The sequence below is a fragment of the Puma concolor genome, chromosome C1 (genome assembly GCF_028749965.1).
Source record: "Puma concolor isolate L17-30 chromosome C1, mPumCon1.1.hap2, whole genome shotgun sequence".
NCBI lineage: Eukaryota > Metazoa > Chordata > Mammalia > Carnivora > Felidae > Puma > Puma concolor.
Genome location: NC_141674.1, coordinates 37,502,915 through 37,529,278, shown reverse-complemented (window position 1 = coordinate 37,529,278; position 26,364 = coordinate 37,502,915). Strand labels below are relative to the sequence as shown.

The window sequence follows — 26,364 nt, the reverse complement described above, 5'->3', positions numbered from 1 at the left end:
ACTTTAATTAACTTTCACACTCATTAACTCTTTTTTATGATGATGTACAATGTGCAAATGAGGAAAGTCAATCTTAGAGAGATTAAATGGCAGAATTGAGGCCAGATCCCCAAAGCCAGTGCTTGTTACATTATAACAAAATTCAAATTTTTTTTAATATCTGGGGCAGTAGGTCCTTTAGGCAGGCACCTCTAAGCTGTCCTAAATATAAGGCTGAGTCATTCCAATCCTAAAATAAATAATTACTTTTCTCATCATTTAATTTGAAAAATATCTACTTTATGTATATCATTAAATGTATATCCTGCTTAAAAATCCAGTGGTAATAAAATGTTCAATTGAAGTTTTATTAGTATTTGAGTTATTAAGCAAAAAATACTTTTTATTTTATTGTTGTTGCTCAAAAAATTAGCATATGCTTCAACTCTCCTATTGCCCTTCCTTTTATATTTTTCTCTTAATTTTTTTTAAAGTTTATTTCTTTATTTTGAGAGAGAGAGAGCAGGGGAGGGGCAGAGAGAGGGGGAGAGAGAGAATCCCAAGCAGGTCCTGCACTGTCAGCTTAGAGCCCGATGTGGGGCTCAAATTCACAAACTGCAAGATCATGACCTGAGCCAAGATCAAGAGTCAGATGCTTAACCGACTGAGCCACCCAGGTGTCCCTTCCTTTTTTCTTTTTAGTAGACTTTATTTCCTAGAACAGTTTTAGATTTACAGAAAAATTAAGAATATAGTACAGAGTTCTCATATATGCCACACACAGTTTCCCCTTATTATTAACATCTTATATTTAGTATGGTACATTTGTTACAATTAATGAATCAATATTGGTACATTATTATGAATTAAAGTCCACATTTCATCCAGATTTTCATAGTTTTTAACTTAGTGTCATTTTTCTGTTCCACGATTCCATCCATGAGACTACATTACATTTAGTTGTCATATCTCTTTAGGCTCCTCTTGGCTGGTTTCTCAGACTTTCCCTATTTTTGACAACCTTGATGGTTTTGAAAAGTACAGGTCAGGTATTTTATAGGATTCCCCACTATTAGAATTTGTCCAGTGTTTTTCTCAGAATACGACTGGGTCCATAGGTGACTGAAAGGAGGACCACAAAGGTAAGAGCTGTTTTCAACACAGCGTATCCAGTGGACATACTATCAACATGACGTATGACGGTAAATGTTGGCGTTAATCACCTGGCTGAAGTAGCTTTGGTTGTTTTTCCACTGTAAAGTTACTCTTTCCTTCCATCCTTTCTATACTGTACACTTTGGAAGGATTTCACTATGCCAAGCACACACCTAAGGAGTAGGGAATTATGTGTTACACTCATCCTTTCCTTTGTGTCTGATTCATATCAGCTCATCTTACATTTCTCTTTCAGATATCTTAAAGTAGTTCTAAAGAAAACCATAGATCATGAGGGCCCCACGCAAAGTCCCTTTCTTTTACATCCTAAATTCAATCTGTAATCAAATCCTGTTGATTTTACCTTCAAACCATATCCAGAATCCAACAACCTCTCACCACCACCAATGCTACCATTCTGGTTCAAGCCACCATCATTGTCTCCCCTTGGTCGTTCCAACAGCTTTCTAACTGGTCTCCTTGCTTCCCCTTGCTCCCTACAGTTTATTCTCAAAGTAGCAACCACAGTAGTCCTTCCAAAACCTAAAATCAGATCATGTCAGCCCCCTTTCTAAAATATTCCAGTAGGGGTACCTGGGTGGTTCGGTCAGTTAAGTGCCCAACTCTTGATCTAGGCTCAGGTCATGATCTCATGGTTCATGGGATCGAGCCCTGCGTCAGGTTCTGCGCTGACACTGCTGAGCCTGCTTGGGATTCTCTCTTGCCCTCTCTCTGCCCCTCCCCCTTTTCTTTCTCAAAATAAATAAACTTTAAAAAATAAAACAAAATACTCCAGAGGCTTCCTATCTAACTCAAAAGTGCAGCCAAATCCTTATCATGGCCTCTAAGGCCCTGTGTGGTTTACCAACATCGTCTCCCCCTTCAACCCTTAATATTCTTCTCCTCAGTCACTTTGCTAAGGACATACTAGCCTACTTGGCCTTCCTTGAAAGATGCCAGGAAGATCCCACCCCAGGGACTTTGCACTTAACATAACTCATGACAGCCATCAAGGCGTGTCACTTGGATTTCTCTCCAGAAAGAGCATGCCAATCACATGCAGAGTATACACTTAGCTATCAGCCTCTTGCTGTGCCCTTCTGAATCTGCCTTGGTGCTTGCTTTCTCTGGGAAGGCCCAGGCAATGACTGAACGCAGCAAGGATTCTAGCCATTTATGCCTAATGTGGGTCTCCTCTAATGGACAATCTTTGCTCCAAAGTTCCCTATTGGGTTTGCCAACACTTTGTCAGACATGCATCACTGGCTCTTCCTACTCTCACACTGAGGAACTCACCATCGTTTCTCTTAAAATGTATGCCTTAGATTCTAGGAATTTTTCCAGGAAAGCAGAGAATGACATTCTATATAGCATCTATTTCTTGGCTAGTGTGATACATTTTTCAGGAGAGTGTCTTCACTCCCTCAAAAGGGTGAGCTCCTTCAGAACAATACAGCTTACAAACACATCTCGACTTTGACGCTCCCATATTGTTCAGGAAACTAACAGAAATGGAATGTAGAAGAAAGTTAAGTGGCATTTGGAATCCTGACTCTGCACTAATTAGCTGTGTCATCTTTTACATTTCTTCCTTTGTTGAATAGGGATACTAATACCTACTTCGGTTGTTGCAGGACAACCATATAAAAAATGACAGAAAAGGCCCAATTACCAACATTAGTTGTAGACACTAAATATAAATGGTTTATAAATTTAAGTCACGTTATTTTTTTCCTCAATAGCAAGGAATTTATTTATTGGCGGGGTCGGGGGGAGAGGGGTGACGATAGGCACAGGCACATGTTTGAGGGAGAAACAGAGGGAGAGGGAGGGAGAGAACCTTAAGCAGGCTCCACACTCAGGGCAGAGCCCGACAAGGGGTTCCACCTCAGTATCTGAGATCATGACCTGAGCCGAAATCAAGAATTGGACACTCAATCAACTGAGCCATCCAGGAGCCCCTCAACGGTAAGACACTTAAAAGAAAATTTTTGTTGTTATTCAGAGAGGATTCTTCTTAGGAAAGAAACTAGAGGGGCGCCTAGGTGGCTCAGTCATTTGAGCATCTGACTCTTGACTTCGGCTCAGGTCACGATCTCGCGATTCAGGAGATGGAGCCCGGGCTCCGTGCTAACAGTGCAGAGCCTGCTCGGGACTCTCTCTCCCTGTCTCTTTACCTTCCTCCCCCACTCGCAAGCACGCTCTCTCCAAATAAAATAAACATTTAAAAAAAAAAGAGGAAAGAAACTAAAAGAAATCTAACTCCTCTCTTTTGTTCCTTCAAGCAAACGGTTTGATTCGCTTCTAACCTCCCACAAACAATCAGCACAACAAGCACTTCCGGCTTCCTCTGCCACCCTCACTACATCGGGTTAAGTTCTTCATTGCGCCTGCGCAATGTCCCCCTGCCCGGAACTTAACCGTTGACCAAAATGAAGTGTTTAAATCCTCCGGATCCTGATCGTGGAGAGCCGATGGCGCCCCTATTTCTCCAGTGAGGCTTGGGATTGGTCAAGCACCCGAACGGCGCAGAGAGCTGATTGGTTAGCGTACTAGCACGCCTCGGCGACCGTGCGCGTTGCCTCTAGCCCCGCCCCTGTCTCTGAAGGGTTGGGTTTCTGACCAGTCAGTAGGCGCGGCGCGGACTTCGGTTTGCCGAGCTTGTGTTTGCCGCCTTGGTTCCCGCGACCCCAACGTCCTAGAGGCGGGGCGGAAGCGGCAGCGGCGCTCCTTGGAGCCGACCTCTGTTCGGGCCCAACAAACAGACCCCGCTGGGCGGCGGTGGCGGTGAGTGGGGCGTTGTGTCGCGGATTCTCCCGAAGGGCGGCAGCGGAGCACGGAGAAGGACGGTGGGCTACATTCAGGGCCTTGTGGTGGCTTCTCAGTGCTCCTGGAGCCTGGGGCTGATGACGTGAAGGGGAACTAGGGGAAGAAATAAACTAAGCGGACCGTGAATTTCCTATGAATCGTTTGTCCTTAGGTATGTGAAAGAGGTTTGCAGTCGATAACGTGCCATTTAAAGGTGTTTTTACTATGAAAATTTGTGGACTGAAGCCCTGCATGTTCGTTCCTGTGTTTCTCATCTAATTCAGATGGCTTCTTGGTAAGGGATCAGTTAGTGTTTGCAGTTCGCGGTCTACTGGGAGTAATGTGTGAACAATAAAGTGTGAAAATGCTATATGTGTGAACACAGGCTGTGTTTAGGAGATGGTTTTCCAGAGGAAGTGACATTCGATTTGGATTGTGAAGGATGAGGGGGATTTACCAAGACGTTTAAAGTTAAAGGGACAGCCTGTGCAAAAGACACCCAAACTCGGGGGATTGTAAGTAGTTCAATTTGATTGGAATGTAGGATGAGTGGATGAGGGATAAGGTTGGAATAATAGAGTGGGGCCAGATCGTGGAGGTGTTTTGTTCTGTATTTAAACAAGAGCCATCAGCTTTTAAAGCAGGGGCAGTAATTTGGTCAGATATGCATAAATACCCTTCTAGGAGCACTGTGGGGACTTTTCAGTAAATCTGGTGAGAGTTGATGTAGTCAGGAACTACCGTGGTAGAGATGGAAAGGCAGAATTTATATGGGAAAGAGGGAGGAAGAAGAGGTAAGGATGACTTCAGGGTTTCCATTTTGATAAACCGTGATTCATGCCATTATCCGAGGGGAATATATTTTGCTAGGTATAGGTGTTGTGTGGTTTCAGTTTCACTAGCTTTCACTGCTTACGTGATACTGTAAAACTAAACTCATGTATTGTTTTAATATGAGAAATAGGTCAACATTATTTTTTTATCCTAATACATAAAGGAAGAAGAGACAAGTTTAAGATTCTTGTTCATTGAAAAAAGATGGCACTTTATATATTTCCTACAGTTAGTTATCAAACTGAATACTGTTATCCGTAACAACCAAGTGGTGTAGAAGGGCTTTCAAGTTTAAAGCCTTCATTCTTTTTTTTTTATTTTAAATATTTTTTTTTCTACGTTTTTGTTTATTTTTGGGACAGAGAGAGACAGAGCATGAACGGGGGAGGAGCAGAGAGAGAGGGAGACACAGAATCGGAAACAGGCTCCAGGCTCGAGCCATCAGCCCAGAGCCTGACGCGGGGCTCGAACTCACGGCCCGCGAGATCGTGACCTAAGCCTTCATTCTATAGAAGACACATGAAGTCCAGATGTCTCCAAGAGAGACTTTTTATCAACCTTACAAGAGCACTTTGAATAAGATTTTATTATAGTAAATAATTTCAGCCTCTGGCTTTGTCTGAAAAATCTCTTCTGCACCTGCATTTATAACTCTCCTCTCTTATCTTGCTTCAGACGATTCCTTCTTGCTAAAATTGAAGTGAAATGTACAGAGCCTAAAGAACTCTAAGACCTAATAAAAGAGTATAGGAAATACTGAACTGTAAAGAAAGGACTAGCCCTGTATTTTGCTTTGATAATATTTAAATGAAGATACCCAGCGGGCAATTAGAAATACGGTTTTGAAACTTAGAAGAGAGATGGAAGCTGAAAGTTTGCTATGTACAGGTGGGTGTGGAAGCAATGGCAGTGGAAAAGAAGTACCCAGAGAGGGCATGTGCAGCCAAACAAAGACCACTGATTTTTCACGGGAACAAGTCAGTTTGTGGGGATGTAATATTTGTCTTCCATCTCCATGAGATTTAACATTTGTTAACCTCATTACAGATCCAGTAAATATCTAGTTCAAGTTGTTCCTGTGTCCTGTTTTGTGGTTTTCTGAATATTATGACACTTTTGGTCAAAATTTCATGTATTAAGTATTGCCTGCCCTACTATACCTAGCTTACTAAATGGTTATGAGGATCTTGTGAACAGAATCTGTGCTTTTCTTTCATTCTTTTTTCTTCTTCTTTTTTTTTTTAAGAATCTGTGCTTTTCTTTATTTTTTTATAATGTTTATGTATCATTGAGAGAATGTGAGTGGGCAAGGGGCGGGGTGGGGGGGTGCTGAGGGGACAGAGGATCTGAAGCAGGCTCTGCACTGACAGCAGAGAGCCTGATGCAGGGCTCGAACTCACAGACCTTGAGATCATGACCTGAGCTGAAGTTGGGCACTTAACTGACTGAGCCACCCAGGCAACCCAGAATCTGTGCTTTCCTTAATGAATAGATACATTGGTAGGTATTGCTGCCTAGAATAAATGTTAATATTAATGTATAGGCAAAATGACTATAAAGTATGAAAATGTTCAGAATCCATGAGCATTTTATCTTACTATTCTATAGATGAAAGTACTTAATATAAGTTACCTAATTTTGCGTACACTTCTGTTAATATGTGGTTAAATCGTATTTCTTTTTTTTTTTTTTTTTGTCACTCATTAGCAACATTCTCTTTACTTCTTTAGGATACTGAGCATTTGATATTGAATACATCATTCACCAACTATCATGGAGCCTAGATATCCTCTTACAGGGCCCCAGATGAATACCAGGTATAGAAATCGTTTCACAAAATGTTTTTTTAACTGCTTCTCATACGTTGGAAAGATAGGTTGGAATAGGAAAAAAACACAAACTTTCCAATTGGGAAAATCTGGTTCCATATCCTAGCTCTACCACTTGGTAGGTGGGTGACCTTGATCAAGTTAATTAATTCTCTAAGCCTCAATTTCCTCATCTGTAAATGGGGGATGGTAATCTCTATGTAACACAAGATTATTGTGAAGGATTAAATAAGAACACTAAAATAAAGGGTCTGGTACATAGTAGGCACTTAGTAAATATCAGTTTCATTCCTACCTCCTTTTTTTTTGGTTTCACAGAGCATCTTTATTGATGGGAAACAGAACCTGAGTTCTTGGGGCTAAAAATCACGTACATACTTATTTACATCCTAGACAAATGAGAAAGTGGTTAGGTTCCTTCCCTTGTTTAAACCCTAATCCTTGATGGGAAAAATTGCACATTGGATGTCCCAAGTTTCTTTAAATGTTCCTAAGCCTTTCCCCACTCATGTGGAATAGGAAGGAGGAGCTTGCCACCTGTCCCCTAATTTTCGCAGTCTGTCAATACTATGGGGACAAGGCAAATTGGCTTGTGTTATGCGGCTGTTTGGATCATTCATTATTCTTTTTTTCCCCTAGGGAGGAACAATTAACGGTGACATGTGAATTTTTTTCTTCTAAACTATAACTACATCCATGAGTTACCTTCATTCTCCATATTTTTCTTTTGTGCCAGGTGTTTTTGAAGACAATGGGAAACATAACCCAAAGAGGCTATCATAATCCTTTTGCTTAATTTTGACCCTTCTGTTTTATCCTACTGCCACCTGTTATTTGAAAATCTGTCAACTTCTGTTCTTTGGAAGAACTTGTTGTGTTTGCAACAAGTCAATACGTTCCCTTTTTTATTTATTATTGAGTCAAATTCATTTCTTATTTTCCAGGTAAGATAATATTATTGAGTCAGATTCATGCCTTACATTCTAGGTAACTACACATTTTGCCTGGGGCACCTGGCTGGCTCAATCTGTAGGTTATGCAACTCTTGATGTTGGGGTCATGAGTTTGAGCCCCACACATAGTGTAGGGATTACTTAAAAAATTTTTAAAAATAAACTGATTATTCCTAAAATACTCAACTCTTGTTTTTTTTAACTTAATGACCTCTGATTTTCAGTAATCTCTGGGCTTTAAAGCAGCAGTTCTGAGTTAATTTGGGGTTACAGACTCCTTTGAATATCTGATAACATGAATCCCCTTCCTTAAGAAAAAACTCTTATATGCATACATGTAAAATGTTGTACCACAAAATTTTGTTATCAAAAATTTTGTTTGTGCCTCTAAAGTCTACCTGCATACCTTAGATTAAGAAAAGGACTAATAGCAGCATTTCTTGAAATTTTGCTATGTGCCAGGTACTGTGCTAAGCACCCTGCACTATTCTTATTTAATCCTCACAACAAATCTATGAGGTGTAGGTACTGTTATTATCCAATCCCCCCCCCCCGCCTTTTTTTTAAATGAGGAAACTATAGTGTAGAGAGATTAACCAACCCAAAGTTATCCAGTTGGTAAGTGTTATAGCCAGGATTTAAACCTTATGTGACTTCTACTCTAAACCCTTTACATATTTTGACTCATTTAATATTCAGTGTAACTACCAGGAGATACCAGTATTATTCTGTTCAGCAGATAAGGAAACTGAGGCACGGAGACATTAAGTAATGTGATTGAGGTCACACAGCTAGCAGATTTTGGAACAAGTTTTCAGACCTAAACAATTGACTTCCACCACATTTTGCTTTCACCCACCACATCATACTGCTTCTCAATTAATAAGTGATAAATATATTAGATATAGAAACATAGATAAACTGTTACTTACTAGCTTTGTGACCTTGAACACATTTCTCAATTTCAGACTATGGCCTCATTTCAAAAAAAGGAGATTAAAAATCCTTCTCATAGATATTATGAATTCAAATTAGACGTGGATTTGAAAACATACAGCTAGCAATGTGGTAGAGCGAGAATTTGAACCCAGGTTCTTTTTTTTTTTTTTTTTTTTTAATTTTTTTTTTTTCAACGTTTTTTATTTATTTTTGGGACAGAGAGAGACAAAGCATGAACGGGGGAGGGGCAGAGAGAGAGGGGGACACAGAATCGGAAACAGGCTCCAGGCTCCGAGCCATCAGCCCAGAGCCCGACGCGGGGCTTGAACTCACGGACCGCGAGATCGTGACCTGGCTGAAGTCGGACGCTTAACCGACTGCGCCACCCAGGCGCCCCTGAACCCAGGTTCTAAAGCACTATACCATTCAGCTTTTAGAAGTATAAACTCCAAATTAGCCACACTTAGATTCAGATCCCAGCTTTGCTACTTAATTGTTGTACGAAGTTAGGAAAGTTACAGTTTTTTATCTATAAAATGGATAATAAAGTGTTTCTAGAATAGTTTTAGTGAAACATACTGTGTACATAAAGTGCTCAGTAGGATGCCTGTGTACGTAAAGTGCTCAGTAGTAGGTAATCAGTAAAATGGGGCTAGTATTTTAGTTGAGAAGCTTCATCAGTTGATAATGTAAAAGTAAGGTCTAGAGTCTAGTATAAGGTATCCTTAATACATGATACACTGTCAGAACTTTCCTGATTTTTTTTACTTCTTTTTGAAGATTTTATTAATTTTTTAAATAAAACAAAAAAATTTTTTTGAGAGAGTGCACTTGGGTGGGAAAGGGGCAGGGTGGGGGGGAGAGAGGGAGGAGACAGAGAGAGAGAGAAGGAGGGAGAAAACGAACCTTAAGCAGGCTCCGTGCTGGGCATGGATGCCAACGTGGGGCTCAGTCTCAGAACTGAAACCATGACCTGAGCCGAAGTCGAGTCAGATGCCTCACTGACTGAGCTGCCCAGGTGCCCCTTAAAGATTTTATTTTTAAGTAATCTCTACACCTATGTGGGGCTTGAACTTATGACTCCAAGATCAAGAATCACATGCTCTTCTGACTGAGCCTGGCAGGCGTCCCTTTCTTGCTTTAATTATGTGTGACTGGCTATTTTTTCCCCAGTCCTTTCTTTCCATTGTTTTTTCTTATTGTGGTGTTCTCATGTCACTCACTTATGTAAAATAAACTTTGTGATGGCACTCTGTATGATTTAACATTGAAGCCTTGCTTTACACTGCCTCTAGAGTCTTTGCTAAGGAATTACAATGATGTCCTTTTGATGCTTCAGTAATTAAACTTAAGTGATAGGACCCCAGATACCAAGTTTGGAACCACTGAAAAATAAAGACTATATTAAGTTTTTGTGCTTTTCATAATTTTATTAGATACTATCTAGAAATTAATTCAGAAGGATAGCATTTTAATTTTAAATTTAATTTTTTTTAATGTTTATTTATTTGAGAGAGAGAGAGAGAGAGACAGGGCACAAGCAGGGGAGGGACAGAGAGAGTGAGGGAGACACAGAATCCGAAGCAGGCTCCAGGCTCTAAGCTGTCAGCACAGAGCCTGACTCAGGGCTAACCCACGAGCTGTGAGATCATCACCTGAGCCAAAGTTGGGCGCCAACTGACTGAGCCACCCAGGTGCCTCTAATTTTAAATTTAAATGTAAATTCATGGTTTATACTTATTTCTCTGTTATTTAAAAAGGATATATAGAATGGATGCTACCAATTGCTTTTTTTTTTTTTTTTTTTTTTTTTTTTTTTTTTTTTAAGTAGGCACCATGCCCAATGTGGGGCTTGAACTCTGACCCTGAGATCAAGAGTTGCATGCTCTACTGACAACCAGCCAGGCACCCCTCCTGGCTTTTTTTTTTTTTAAACATATGGTATGCATAGGAGAAAAAGGATAGGGTAAAGCTATACCTAAATTTTGAATACTTATTCTCTTGAAATAAAGTTACTTTTTTTTTTTTTTTACTTTTAAAAAATATTTTTAAGCTCTTTTAAAATTATAAAAATGGTCACCTGGGTGGCTCAGTCGGTTAAGCATCTGACTTTGGCTCGGGTCATGGTCTCACGGTCTGCGAGTTCGAGCCCCTCTGTGCTGTGCTCTGTGCTGACAGCTTGGAGCTCGGAGCCTGGAGCTTGCTTCGGATTCTGTGTCTGCCTCTCTCTCTGCCCTCTCCCCATTCATACTCTGTCTCTGTCTGTCTCAAAAATAAATAAACATTAAAAAAATTTAAATTACAAAAGTAGTTTGATAAGCCTCATCATTTAACTCTGTTTTTTTTTAGTGTTTATTTATTTTGAGAGAGTGAGTGCATATGAGCACACTGGGTGAGCAGGGGAGAGTCAGAGAGAGAGAATCCCAAGCAGGCCCCATGCTCAGCACAGAGTGCAATATGGGACTTGATCTCATGACCATGAGATCATGACCTAGCCAGAATCAGGAGTCAGACACTTAACCCAGTGCCCCCTCATCATTTAACTTTAAACTCTTTCTTATAAAATTTCTGCCAAGTTTGCTTTTCATTGTGCTTTGATTTAAATTTCTTTTTAAAGGTTTCCTACAAGCAGAATGGTACCTTTCTACTTTCCTCCATCAAAATGTGCACTTTGGAACCCGATGCCAATAGGAGATTTCATCTATTTACACCTCAATTACTACAGGTATAAGATGTGTCTCTTTTCAGATCAAACCAGTATAAACCAGGAGTCGAAAGGATGTGTAAGGCGAAGTTGATTACTATGACTAATTCATTTTTTTTTTTAACTTTTCCATTCAAAAGCTCCTCTCAAACAAATTATCCCTTCTGCTACTTCTTAAATCCGTTTCTTTTCTTTAAAAAAAAAAAGTTTTTTTTAATGTTGGTTCATTCTTTGAGAGAGAGAGATTGAGAGAGATTGAGATAGCGTGAGCAGGGGAAGGGTAGAGAGTGAGGGAGACACAGAATCTGAAGTAGGCTCCAGGCTCTGAGTTGTCAACACAGAGCCCAACGCGGGGCTCGAACTCATGAATCACAAGATCATGACCTGAGCCAAAGTCCGTTTCTTAACCCACTGAGCCACCCAGGACCCCTAAATCTATTTCTTATGCTTTTGAGGAGTAATATTAATTTCACAGTTAAAATATTCGCAGATCTAAAGTTCTAAGTCTAGGAATTCAAAAGACAAAATATGATAAATACCTTTGTAGAGCATTGAGAAGATTGAACTGATTTTGAGTGGATAGATCATGTTAGAAGGACTGTAAAATATGGTTATAACCAGGATCTTGAAAGAAAGACATAACAGCTTAGGCTTAAACTAATAGAAGATAGAGATTCACTGCGATTTTGTATGTAAGGGAGTTATTTGTTAATAGCAGAATTCTAAGAAGGATGGGTCATAGTGGGGAAAGCCTAGAGTTAGCCTGGCTATGAGATGATTTTTTGTAATCTAAGCAACATAGATTTATGCCACAGTGGTTTGTTTAAGGTGCCGTAACTGGAGTCAGACTGCCTAGAGGGTCAAATCCTGATTCTACCACTTATGTATGCAACCTCAGTAAAGTAGGCAAGGATCAGTTTCCTTATTTATAAAATGGGAATAATGATATCTGTTTCATAGCACTCTTGTAAGGATTAAATGAGACAGACTCTGTAAAGCAGCAGTTGGCATGGTGCCTGGAACATAGGAAGTATTCAATAAACGGGAGCTATTATAAGGGTTTAGAGCAGCGTAGCAGTACTGAGATCAAAAGGAAAGAATGAAACCGGTATTTTGAGAAAATAGCTTGTAGCATTTGATGATGGATTCAGTCGAATAAAGGAGAGATACAAGTCACAAAGTATTTAAGTTCTAGACCAGATGGCACAGAAGGATAGTATCATTGATAAAAAACAATCTTGTGAAAGTTCAATTAAATATTTCTTAGACTTGTTCATTCTTAATGTCTCTTGACCTATCTTTTATATTTTTTGTTATTTGTCTTTGCTACAATGTTTTTGTCTTCAACTGCTAATTTTCTCTTTAAGTGTACTTTGTTACCATTTAACCTGTTCATTTAGGTTTTTTAAATGTGGAAGTATACTATATATATGATTGTTTATAATATTTATGCAGAGTTTATAAAATAATAATAAAAATTCATGTACCTATCCCCAGTTCATTATATTGAGTCTTTAATTGATTATATTTTTATTTCTGCAGGTCCTTTGTGGTTCTTTTTTAAATTTGCCTAGTTTTGTTTGTTTGTTTGTTTGTTTGTTTTTGAGTAGGCTTTATGACCATAGATCCCAATGTGGGGCTTGAACTCAAGACCCTGAGATCAAGACTTGAGTTAAAATTTGAAAGCTTAACCAATTGAGCCATCCAGGTGCCCCCGCCTAGTCTTTTTTGATAGTATCTTCTTCCTTGACCGTATTTTAGAGTCCCTTTTATATGCTTTTACACATTTGAATTGTATTTTTGTATATTTTGGATTCAATAATGCTAGTATCTGAAGTCCATAGACAATATGTAAACAAATGGATGTGATATTTTAATCAAACCTTATTTCTAAAAACAGGAGCCTGGCCTCATAGTTTCTTGATCCTTGCTCTGGTTCATAAAATTAAGCAAAGACTCAGAGAACAACGATATCTTCAGTGTCTGTTTGTTACAATCCTGGTTTCCAGGCAGCTCTCTCTACCCACTCCCCACCTCCTGCCCATTTTTGACCCTAGGATTTCTCAACAATGATTTTTCTTTTTTTTTTTTTTAAGTTTATGTATTTTGAGAGAGAGAGGGAAGGAGAGAATGCCAAACAAGCTCTGTGCTGAAGCATGGAGCCCCATGTAGGACCCAGTCTCACAGTGAGATTGTGACCTGAGCAGAAATCAAGAGTTGGATGCTTAACTGACTGATCCACCCAGGCACCCCAACAATGATTTTTCTGTACATATTAAAAGATGTGTGTTATATTTTAGGCATTATCATGGCAGGAGGGTTTTCTTGGATATCAGATCTATCACATTCATAAAAGACTTCTGTTATTTTTCAGAAATCCAAAGCTTGTGGTAACTGAAAAGACCATCCGACTTGCTTATCGTCATGCTAAGCAGAATAAAAAAAACCTGCCATGCTTTTTACTTGGTTCTCTCATAGTAGATGAAGGTAATATATTTAAAAAAATATTTTTATAACTATAATAGAATTTGTCTTTTGAATTCAGCCAATTATTATAATATTCTTCATGCTTATTTTCTTTGCTGTATACCAAGGTTACAAAGGTAAGTAAAACTTGACACTGCCCATCACAGACTTCATAGTCTGGTAACGTGGAAGAATGTATATGCAAGTCGTTTTTTAAAATAAGAGTTTAGTGTACTATTGCGATGAACAAAATGCTTTGCTGTAGTTGTAGGCTGGCTTGGTTGATTTCAAATTTTTATTGTCATGCTATAATAATAACTGCTATTTTTGTTCTTCAGATGAAGAAAGTGTGACATTGACAGTAGATCGTTTTGATCCTGGTCGAGAAGTACCTGAATGTTTAGAAAGAACCCCTACTGCTGCTCTTCCTGGGGACTTTGTGATTCCTTGCAAAATTTATACTCATGGACTTTGCTCAAAAGAAGTAATAGTTCATGATGCAGATGACTTCAGTTCAGCTTTTAAGGTGGGATTTGTTGATAACTTGATTATTCTTAGTTCAACACAAGTATCAAATTATGTGTCCTGTGTTGTATTTCAATAAACCCATACTTAACAAGTATTCATAATAATTTCTGATTGAATGTTGTTAAAATACAGTTAAATGTGGTTTCTGAGGGTAGAAATTCTGGGGAGGTAATATGGGTAGCATTCCAGAAGGGGAAGCAATATGGCCAAGATAACAAAGTGCAGGATGTGCTCAGGGTCATATTAAGGATGTAGATTTTTGCTGTGTTTGTGGGCAATCAGATTGGACTATGAGCTTGGCTAGATTATAGAGAGCCTTATCTGCCAGGCTGAGGAATTTGACGTTTGTTATATGGGCCATGTAGAGTCATTGAAAGTTTCTGAAAAGAGGAGATAATATGAAATCAAGGATAGTTTATTTGATACAGCAGCCTGACTGAAGTCAGAGAGAGTAGGTCAGCCATTGCAATAGTCAGATGTGTATTAGGGTGTAATTAGCCTCTAGAGTGGTGGCCAAGTCTAGGAAGGACACAGTGGGCATGAGCAACTATGCGGGAAGAACTGACCTGACACTTTAGGGCAATAAGAAAATAATCAAAGAATGGACTTTAGGTTTTCTGAATTGAGTCAGAATTAGTTTAACATTCATTTTTTTCATGTGATGAATGTTTATTGGAAGTGACATTCTCTGATAAGAATTTGAAATGCTGCTGGCACATCTGGCAATAGATGATGGAGCTTGGTACAGTAATTCTTACTTGCTTTGACATAATTATGCATGTAGCTTTTTGGTCACATGGAAGAAATGAGAGAATTGAAATATCACAAATCAGAAATTGTTTAATTTTGTTAATCCAAGGTATATATGTGTATACATGCACCAGTATGAAATAAAACCTTTAGAGATGTGGACAAATTTCAAAGTTATATTTTTTTATTTTTTTAATTAAAAAAAGTTTTTTTAATGTTTATTTTTGAGACAGTGTGAGTTGGGGAGGGGCAGAGAGAGGGAGATAGAGGATCTGAAGTGGGCTCTGTGCTGTCCTCAGCGAGCCAGACGTGGGGCTCGAACTCACGAACCATGAGATCATAACTTGAGCTGAAGTTGGGTGCTCAGCTAACTAAGCCCCCCAGGCGCCCCTCAAAGTTTTATTTTTCAATAGAGCACCTGGGTGGCTTAGTTGGTTAAGCGTCCAACTCTTGATCTCAGCTCAGGTCTTGATGTCAAGGTGGTGAGTTCAAGCCCTGTGTTGGGCTCCATACTGGGTGTGGAGCCTACTTAAAAAAAAAAAAAAGTTGGGGCGCCTGGGTGGCGCAGTCGGTTAAGCGTCCGACTTCAGCCAGGTCACGATCTCGCGGTCCGTGGGTTCGAGCCCCGCGTCGGGCTCTGGGCTGATGGCTCGGAGCCTGGAGCCTGTTTCCGATTCTGTGTCTCCCTCTCTCTCTGCCCCTCCCCCGTTCATGCTCTGTCTCTCTCTGTCCCAAAAAAATAAATAAACGTTGAAAAAAAAAAAAAAATTTTATTTTTTATTTCCCTCCCCTCACAGTTTTAAAATAATTGTATAATATTGATTCTTCAGGCTCTGCAGCACCATGTATGTAGCAAAGATTCCTTGGATTGTGGTAAACTACTTTCCCTAAGAGCTCATATCACTTCCAGGGAAAGTTTGGACAATGTGGATTTGGACTTGCATTGGGCAGCAGTAACTCTAGCGCATACTTTTAAATGCACACCTGTGAAGCCCATCCCCATTATTCCAACAGCCCTGGCAAGAAACTTGAGCAGTAATCTGAATATTTCTCAAGTTCAAGGTACCTATAAATATGGGTAAGTAAGAGAGAAATTAATTTTAAATATTGGTCACATTAGTATATTTTCATGTGAAATATTTGTGCATTCAGTTTACATATCAGAGATCTGTGGTGGCTAGATAAATAACCAAAGAAGGTTAAAATGTGATGTTAAATTTTGTTGAATGTAGTTCAGAGTTGTGCCTATCACCCCAAGAAAAATTACCGGTAAAATTTATATTAAAAATTGGTTGTATTTTGTAATTTAAAAATAGGAGAGATTATCCTCCATGTCATTTTACCCTTTGTATTTTGCCGAGTTTTGGGTTATCATCTTTTTGTCTTTGTCTTTTTCTTTTTTAAGCTGTAATCTGACTATGAGTCTAATAGAGGCTGAATTTTTTTTTTAAATAACTTGCAGTATTAATTGTGAATAATAGTGAGCACTGCAGAGAGAGAAAGGAGATTGCTAAATCAAACTTCGTAGTACTCTTGCTTGCCAAATTGTCAGCCACTGGAGGGTGAAGTTTCCCCACAGAGCTAGAGCAGCATTCTCTCCAGCTTCCTATCACCACTCTTAGTTTTTGAGGGACCGAAAGCCAAATTGCATGCTTTCTGACCCTCAGCAGGGATACTTCCCTGGATCCTCATCCACTTTCTTTATCCGTTGTTTCCTGAGTTAGGTTAGACAATGTAAGCACCCTCTGCTTTAAAGTCTAAGCAGTTCGCTTCTGGCTTCCTTTGCCAGTGACTCCACCCTAGTTCCTGTTAGGTCTCTAGAGCCAAAAGTGTTTGCCAAGATACACTCCACTCTAAGTCCAATCTAAAAATGCCTCTTCAAAAGAGGAAAAGAAAAAGAGAGGGTTTTCTTTTCAGAGGGTCCCTGGAATAGCAAGAAAAGTCCTATATTTGAGTCCCAAAGGCTGACCAGAGTGCCTTTCTGGCTGGAGTGGTCCAAAGGAAAAAGTGTGTGTTCCAAAGTCATGGTATGGTCAGAGGTGATAGTGATAAAAGGTGTATGAATTTAGTGAAACATTTGATTCTCTTGGAATAATAAAGTGCTTCTCAGTTGGGATATGGGAATTTGTGCTAAAATTAGCCAGAAAAATGAACTTGTTTTTCATAGTCCCCATGACCATCTACTAGTGAAGCAATGAATTTCTGTTTCTTTGAATTTTCTTTCTGTGACCCCTTGACATGCTAGTAGTAACCCAGGATATTCACTATTCTGTCTAATCACCTAGTTCCCTTAGCCCCTTCCTACTTAGATTTATTTAATTTGTGACGTTTGTCCTTTCCCTTGACCACATTCATTTATTTACCCTGATATTTATTAGGATCCATTATGGAATAGTATTGTGTTAGACACTAGAATTAAGTAGGTAAAAACCATATTTATTGTCTGTTAAGTATATTCTTGCGTAAACATGATGCAGGTAAACATAATAGGGGCTTATATATAGGGCAGGGAAAGCAGGAATGTGTGTCCAAACTAAAGAATAGAAAGTTATCAGATGGTGAAGGCAGAAGAGCTTTCAAAGCAGGTTTGTCATTTTTTTATTTAAGATTTTATTTTTAAGTAATCTCTTTGCCCAGCATGGGGCTTGCACCTACAACCCCAAGATCGAGAGTCACATGCTCCACTGACTGTGCCAGCCAGGCACTCCTAAGTGTCATTATTGATCCATAAATCTCCCTGCCAACTCAGGCTTAATCATCTTGTCACATGGCCCGATAAAACTCATTATCTTTGTGTTTTAAGGTTATTGTAGCAATAAAATATGTCCTCAGTGGTACTACCAAGACTAATGGTATTTTTATTTTTGTGTTTTAAAGCCATAGTGATAGGGGTACCTGGGTGGCTCAGCTGGTTGAGCGTCCAACTTGTGATTTCGGCTCATGATCCCAGGGTCCTGGGATCGAGTCCTGCGTTGGGCTCTGCACTGAGCTTGGAGCCTGCTTAAGATTCTTTTCTCTCTGCCTCTGCCCCTTTCCCCAGCTTGAACGTACACACATTCATGCTCGCTCTGTCTCTCAAATTAAAAAAAAAAAAATAACAATGAAATTAATTCTTGACAATTCTATCGTTATTCATGCCCTTAAAACTTACTGTCAGTAATAGGAGCACCTGGCTGGCTTGGTTGTTGGAGCGTGTGACTTTAGATCTTGGGGTCTTGAGTTCAAGCCCCACATTGGGTGTAGAGATTACTGTAAAAAAAAAAAACAACCTTACTGTAAATAATAAAACAATAACAGAGTATAAATGTGGTATAATGTCCTTTTAGGAAAAAGTGAATTTTGAGGTTCTATCATGTTGGTTCTAATGTTCTCTGATAATGGTTGGAGGAATGTAGTGCATGGAAGGTTGAGCATAACTCACCTAATTCAGCTACCTTCAGTGAGAAGTCACATCTGCTGCATTCTTGTGAAGTCACCTGGGTGCTTGAGCACTTCTAGTAATAGGAAATCCACTTCTCCTTGGGAGACCTCTTTGAATCTGAAATTGTCAGCCTTGATTTTACTACTCCCAATTAAAATAAGCGGACACTTTTAGAGCACAATTTTTTAAAAAGAGTGGACACTTTTATGGGGCGCCTGGGTGGCGCAGTCGGTTAAGCGTCCGACTTCAGCCAGGTCACGATCTCGCGGTCTCGCGGTCCGTGAGTTCGAGCCCCGCGTCAGGCTCTGGGCTGATGGCTCAGAGCCTGGAGCCTGTTTCCGATTCTGTGTCTCCCTCTCTCTCTGCCCCTCCCCCATTCATGCTGTCTCTCTGTCCCAAAAATAAATAAACGTTGAAAAAAAAAAAATAAAAAATAAATAAAAAGAGTGGACACTTTTAGAGCACAATTTTTTAAAAAAATAGGGGCGCCTGGGTGGCGCAGTCGGTTAAGCGGCCGACTTCAGCCAGGTCACGATCTCACGGTCTGTGAGTTCGAGCCCCGCGTCAGGCTCTGGGCTGATGGCTCAGAGCCTGGAGCCTGTTTCCGATTCTGTGTCTCCCTCTCTCTCTGCCCCTCCCCCGTTCACGCTCTGTCTCTCTCTGTCCCAAAAATAAATAAACGTTGAAAAAAAAAAATTAAAAAAAAAAAGTGTGATCTTCAATGACCATTTGAATAGAAATTTAAGATGTTAAATCTCTTTCATCTCTATTACTGAATTCTTTTTTCTACATTTTGAACTATTTTCTGTGTGGGGTAGGGGGGACATTCATTTGAATCATCTTCTCTGCCTAAAATATGCTTCTTCAAGTATTTAGGTTATCTCTTTTAGGTAGAAAATACAAACTCTTAATTGTTTTTACATGAATTTCTTCTGTTTAGATATCTTACCATGGATGAAACACGCAAATTATTACTTTTGCTGGAATCAGATCCCAAGATTTGCTCTCTACCATTAGTGGGAATGTAAGTGTTGTATTATTATGACAGCCTTTTTAGCCACATATGTATTCAAATGTATATGATAAGCATGTTCATCTGTTGTACTATGAATATAAACTTAATACTTAAGTCACCTTATAAAGCCACAGGGGCCAATGATTCTTAAGTTTTCTTATTTTCATAGCAGAATCAGTTAAAACCATATTTTGCCCAATCTTAGGAAGAACTCCAATAAATAAAACACATAAAGTCAAATTCTTCTGGTTGAAGTTGAAGCCTTCGAACCCTGCTTCTTTAATCTTCATTACTACCCCCTTTCCTTCAAGGCACCTTGAAGAACCCAGGGCTCAGAATAACACTTTAAAATTCACTGCCAGGCAGTTTTTGCAGAAATTCCCTTTAGTATGAATGGCGTTTTCTTTAGAGTTTGTGGTTAATAACATTTAGACAGATTATTCAGTCAGAAATGTATGTTCTTTGAGTATTTATTGAGTGCTTACCCTATGCATAGTACTATTAGTACTATGTTGGGATTTAAAGCTCTCCAAGGAATTTTATAATAAAGGGCAATAAAATATGCAAGTAGAAATAGAAAAATAGTAAGGAAGTATATGATTTATTATGAAATGAGCAATCTAGACAGTGCGTGTTATTAGTATTTATTAGAGAGATGACAGGGACATTTTCTTAAAGAAGGCAAATTTGAGCTGGACCTTGAAGAGTTTGGATAATAGAAGGGAGGACTGTTGGTATGTGCAGAGTTAAAAAATGAGAAGGCACAAATGTTCTGTAGACTACGAAATGTACAGTGTTTGCTATGGATTATTGATACCAAGTGAATGCCTAGTAAGAGCCTTGGGTGTATTGGGCAATTTATGTATGTTACAGCATTTAATCCTCTCAATACCTATAGTTTGCTAACTATATTCTCCTGCTCACTTCATTCTCCCCTAATTCAGCCCATTCTTTCTAGTCTAGGATAATTGATTCTAATTGATTCCTACTTTCTATTGTTAACCATTTTGTCTCCCACCATTTTCTTGTCCTCTCAGGGAGAAGAGGGCAGAGAGGAAACTCTCTTTGTCTATGACTATATCTATGTCTACGTCTATATCTATACCTATACCTATATCTATATCTCTGTATTCCTTTTAATTATTAGTGAGATCTAGTGTTTATAGATTTCATATTTATGAGCCATTAAATGTATTGCTGCTGAATACCAAGAATTTCTGCCATATTATTACCTTGAGAAGAAGGTAATCTAAAGCACACTAAGTGTTAATTTGGAAATTACTAAGCTTTTAATTTCTATTTTTTCTTTTAGTTGGCTGTCTGGAATTATACATATTTATAGTCCTCAGGTGTGGGCTTGCTGCTTACGATACATGTTCAGTTCTTCTATTCAAGAAAGGCAAGTGATATTTTATTTTGTAGTTATTTTATTTTGACCTTCTCCCCTGTTCATATTTTACTGGTCTCATTTAAAATTCATGCAATGCCTTAATACTTTTATAACATTTACATACCAGAAGACATTTATAATACTTAAAAACTGTAAGACTAAGAAAGCACACTAAAAAAAAACAAATCTTACATGAAATGGGAATAAAACCAGACCAAAAAAGTGAGGTTGCAGGATACTTAGAAATGTGAAGGAATTCACTTGTCTAACCACAGGACTGTAACATAGACAATACATTTTTTAGGTGTGGGGAAAAAAACCCTAGAAATCCTCTCTTCTAGCATCTTATTTTAAAAATAAAGAGATCAGTTTTCAATGAAATGATTGAAAATGAGTTTGAGTTTGTTGCCTTATTGTGTTTTATTAAATTACACAGTGCTACTACTAGTACCCTAAGAAATATTTGAGATGAAATGTTTAGTTTTCTTCTGGAGCTGAAGCACAAGCATTGGAACTAACAAAGAAAAATTTTTTTTTTTAAACGTTTATTTATTTTTGAGACAGAGAGAGACAGAGCATGAACGGGGGAGGGTCAGAGAGAGGGAGACACAGAATCTGAAACAGGCTCCAGGCTCTGAGCTGTCAGCACAGAGCCCGACGTGGGGCTCGAACTCACGGACCGTGAGATCATGACCTGAGCCAAAGTCGGACGCTTAACCGACTGAGCCACCCAGGCGCCCCTAACAAAGAAATTTTCTAACCTCAACTCCTCATTTAATTTTTTAATGTTTTTTTTTATTTATTTTTGAGAGAGTGCAAGTTGGGGAGGGGCAGAAAGAGAGGGGGACAGAGGATCCAAAGCAGGCTCCTCGCTGAGAGCACCAAGCCCAATGTAGGGCTCGAACTCACAAATCATGAGATCATGGTCAGACACTCAACCAACTGAGCCACCCAGGCGCCCCTCAATTCCTCATTTAATTTTTTATTTTGTATGTGATACCACATTTGCCTCTTAGCTTTCTCATCTATTAAAAATTTCCAGGTCGGTTTGTGTCTACCTTGAGTAGCTATAATATACTTTTAAAAATACTTTATTTCTTTATTTTGAGAGAGAAAGAGAGAAAGCATGAGTGGGGTAGGGGTAGAGAGAGAGGGAGAGAGAATTCCAAGCAGGCTCCAAGCTGAAACGGCGCAAAGCCCAACACAGGGCTTGAACTCCCAAATCATGAGATCATGACCTGAGCTGAAATCAAGGGTCCAAGAGTCAGGTGCTTAACCATCTGAGCCACCCAGGCGCCCCAGGCAATTTCTTTGATACCTGAACTCCTTAATTTCTGCCAGCCCTTTGAACCAGAGAATAGTTAGCACTACTTAGCATAGCTTAGGTTGGTACTTTACAACATTCTGAACAGTGGTCTTGTCTGACCCAAGAGAGAGGAATTGAGCAGAATACACATTCTGCCTCTACAGCACTCACTTCTTGTTTTTAAATTAAGGGTGTAATGTATCCCCACTTATTTTTCATTCAGTGTTTTACCAAGGAGAGACAACTACTTAAAAGTGTTTTTATTCGTTTATTATTTTCTAAAAGTATTTTTAACTATAGGCTGTCATCTCATTCCCGCCCTCCCACCCCCCACCATTTGAAAGAGCAGAGCGTTCTATGAAACCTTGCTTAAGTTGAAATGATGTAAAGCAAAGATTACCATTAATATATATGGGAAAATTTTTGAGCGTTCCCAGACCTAGAAAATAAATAACCTCTCTGGCTTTTCTGACACCTTAGGTCATGTCTTGCTAATGGATGCACAAAATAAATTGAAATAAAACACAATACTCACAGATAGAGTTCAAAGCTATGACTGCTCGATACTGAGCTACTGAATGTGGTTCCTGGGAAGGAGCCTGGTGGGGCCCTTCTCATGCAGTGTGTGTTGTCTCTATAATGGCTCATGCAAAACAGATGCTGCACGTTATTTTCGGTTTTGCCTTTGTATTGTAAAAGCAAAAATCTTCAGATTTCTTTTTGTTAGTAAAAACAGGTTCTCCTAATGTAGTCTCCTATAAAAGTGAAGTGGCCTAATGTGAACTTTTGAAAAGAGGGGATATCTGCACTGGTTTTAAGGATTCATGATGACTTCATAAATATTTTTGTTGAGTCATAGAGTGAATAATAAAATGAATGTTTTTTATCAAGTGTTTATAATCATGAAATGTTTAAATAATTAAAATACCCACTTAGAAGTTAAAAATGATACAACTATAAATTGTAATACTGGCTAGTCACTAAAAAAGAATAAAGAGGTCTGAGGTATAATATAGAATAGTGACATGGGAAGAAATCCAAGATAGTCAAATAAAAAAATAGCAATTGCAGGGGTGCCTGGGTGGCTCAGTCTGTTAAGTGACCGACTTCGTGGTTCACAGGTTTGAGCACTCTGTCAGGTTCTGTGCTGACAGCTCAGAGCCTGGAGCCTGCTTCAGGTTCTGTGCCTCTCTCTCTGTCCCTCCCCCACTTGTGCTCTGTCTCTCAAAAATAAATAAACACTAAAAAAAAAGTTTTAAAAATAGCAATTGCGAATACAATTGACCTTTGAACAATGCAGGTTCAAAGATCTGCATATAGGGGCGCCTGGCTGGCTCAGTCAGTAGAGCATGTGACTCTTGATTTCTGGGTCATAAGTTCAAGCCCCACATTAGGTGTAGAGTTTATTTAAAAAAAGAAAACAAAAAACAAAAAAACAAAACTGGGGGCACCTAGGTGGCTTAGTCAGTTAAGCCTCTGACTTTTGATCTCAGCTTAGGTCTTGATCTCAGGGTCGTGAGTTCAAGCCCTGCATTGGGCTCTGCGCTGGGTGTGAAGCCTACTTAAAAACAACAACAACAAAAAACTGCATAAAACTTGATTCCCCAGAAACTTATACTAATAGCTAGCTCACCGTTGACCAGAGCTTTATAGATAACCTAGTTAGTTATCACATATTTTTTTGTGTTCTATGTATTATATACTTTACGTGTTCTGACAGTATTACAAGTATTTTTCAATACAGCAATCTGGAGGAAAGTTCTTAAGAAAATCATAAGAGTAAATACATTTATAGTACTGTGCTATATTGGCAAAAATTCATATTTAAGTGGGTCTGTGCAGTTCAAACCTATGTTCAAAGGTCAACTGTAGTATGTATGGTATGGTCTATTTTTGTTAGATTGTATAAGATGTTTTCGCATGCCTGGGAGAAAATTATATACATTAAACCATAAAGTGAGTTGGTTTTCTATTTTATATATCCCTATTTTGCTTAAAGTTTTTACAAGGAATATGTACTTTATAATAAAGTGTATTTTAAAAATTAAAAATCAGGGCGCCTGGGTGGCGCAGTCGGTTAAGCGTCCGACTTCAGCTAGGTCACGATCTCGCGGTCCGTGAGTTCGAGCCCCGCGTCGGGCTCTGGGCTGATGGCTCAGAGCCTGGAGCCTGTTTCCGATTCTGTGTCTCCCTCTCTCTCTGCCCCTCCCCCGTTCATGCTCTGTCTCTCTCTGTCCCAAAAATAAATAAACGTTGAAAAAATAAATAAATAAATAAATAAAAAATAAAAAAAAATAAAATAAAAATTAAAAATCAGTAACACTAAAAAAGTAAGCATAAATTTGCTCCCCAGTTTTCTTCCCAAAATTGGACTGTTTAAGTAGTTTATTAATTAGGTTGAGAGACTCTTGTAGGAGTTCTTAAAAGTGTACTTTCATTATCCTCAGTAAATTTTAACTTAATGGCATTTTTTTGTCCAGGGTTTTTTCAGAATCTGGAAATTTCATTATAGTTCTCTATTCTGTGACACATAAGGATCCTGAGTTTTATGAATGCCTCCCCTGTGATGGCAGGTCATCTGACCTTCAGTTCCAGCTACTAACCAGCAAGGAAACATTACATCTTTTCAAAGTAAGTGATTTGATTACCTAGCACTTTTTTTTTTTTTTTTGAGACAGTGAGAAACAGCAAGCGGGGGAAGGGCAGAGAGAGAGAGAATCCCAAGCAGGCTCTGTGCTGTAAATGCGGAGCCTGACACGGGGCTCAGTCTCACGAACCATGAGATCATGACCTGAACTGAAACCAAGAGTCGGACACTTAACCAGCTGAGCCACCCAGGTGCCCCTGATTCCTAACATGTAATCACTAGTTAGGGTTGCCTGTTGACAGTTTAAACCCAATGATTTTTACCCTTTAAAATAAATAGTAACTCAGACTATTAGGCTTTGTTTATAATTATTCTTATTAAATATTAACTTCATTTATGGTTAATATCGTTTTATAAATTTAAATTTTAGACCATGTCTCCAGAACCAAACTGTAATACAAGATCAGAGCTTTTCCGCAGAATAGCTTACCCAATTTTTTCTGAAACCTTTGAAGAGTATCAAGAAATTTATATATCATTTTATGATATTGAGAGTTAGTTTGTGATCTTTGCATTTTGTGTGCCCTGTTATTTTTTAAATGTGTAGATATAACAAATGGCTTCTCACATTTGAAAGTCAGTGTTTAGGGGCACCTGAGTAGCTCAGTCATTTGAGCATCCAACTCTTGGTTTCAGCTCAGGTCATGATCCCAGGGTCATGGGATTGACCCCCACACTGGGCTCTGCACAGATTACGGAGCCTGTTTAAGATTCTCTCTCCCCCTCCCTCTGCCCCTCTCCCTGACTTGTGTGCTGTCGCTTTCTGTCTTCCTCTCTCTGTCTCTAAAATTAAAGAAAGTCAGTGTTTATATATAATCCTAGGAATCAGAATAGATTGTTGCTATAGCTCATAAAACACATAAAAATACATCTAGGTGATGGTCACAGAAAAAGTAGATCTTTGAAACCATAAGTGTCATGATGTAAAAACATTCAAAGACCACTTTTCAGTAAAATGATTGATTGTCCTAGGTCAAACCAGTAATAAAAAAAATTCTGGGAGCACCTGTCTGGCTTAGAAGAGCATGCCACTCTTGATCTTGGGGTTGTGAGCTCAAGCCCCATGTTGGGTGTAGAGATTACTTAAATAAAACTTTTTTTTTAATTCTGTATTTTATAACAAAAATATTGAATATATTTAAATAATCATGTGTTTTCGCTCTGATATTATTTTGTGCCTTATTTATTTTTTTAAATGTTTGTTTATTTATTTTTGAGAGAGGGAGGGTTAGAGAAGAGGATACAGAGAATCCAAGTAGGCTCTCTGCTGTCAGTGCAGAACCCACGAACCATGAGATCATGACCTGAGCCAAAATCAAGAGTCAGATGCTTAACTGACTGAGTCACCCAGGCACCCTTTGTGCCTTCTTTAATTTCATTTATAGGCTATCAGTTCATGAATCAAGTTTTTGTATTTTAATTATAAATACAATTATTTTAAGTGAGGTCTAATAATTTACTTCCATTTTAGAGACATATATCATTTACTCATTCTTTATGTTATATCCTCAGTTCAGTTATTATTTTCACTGAGTCCCTGATTATTAAGTTACATAATACAGGTAATTAAGTTCTCGCTTTCATTTATGTAGCAGGGAAATGGACAGTTTAAAAAGGTTACATAAAAATAGAACTAACAT

General features: G+C 38.7%; 1 protein-coding gene across 13 annotated transcripts in view; it reads left to right on the top strand.

The window, feature by feature from the left end:
* The first annotated feature begins 3,739 nt into the window (after nt 1-3,739).
* Nucleotides 3,740-26,364, top strand: part of STIL (STIL centriolar assembly protein) — a 69,486-nt gene continuing 46,861 nt past the window's right edge. For 3 of the 13 annotated variants that reach the window (XM_025931954.2, XM_025931965.2, XM_086716900.1), the window contains exons 1-9: nt 3,742-3,921; nt 6,507-6,593; nt 11,115-11,222; nt 13,576-13,688; nt 14,006-14,193; nt 15,776-16,023; nt 19,307-19,390; nt 20,694-20,780; nt 24,558-24,708. In XM_025931954.2, the coding sequence (XP_025787739.1) occupies nt 6,550-6,593; nt 11,115-11,222; nt 13,576-13,688; nt 14,006-14,193; nt 15,776-16,023; nt 19,307-19,390; nt 20,694-20,780; nt 24,558-24,708 (1,023 nt within the window). In that variant the 5' untranslated portion in view covers nt 3,742-3,921; nt 6,507-6,549. The other 10 variants (XM_086716903.1, XM_086716904.1, XM_086716910.1 and 7 more) reach the window with 10 other exon arrangements.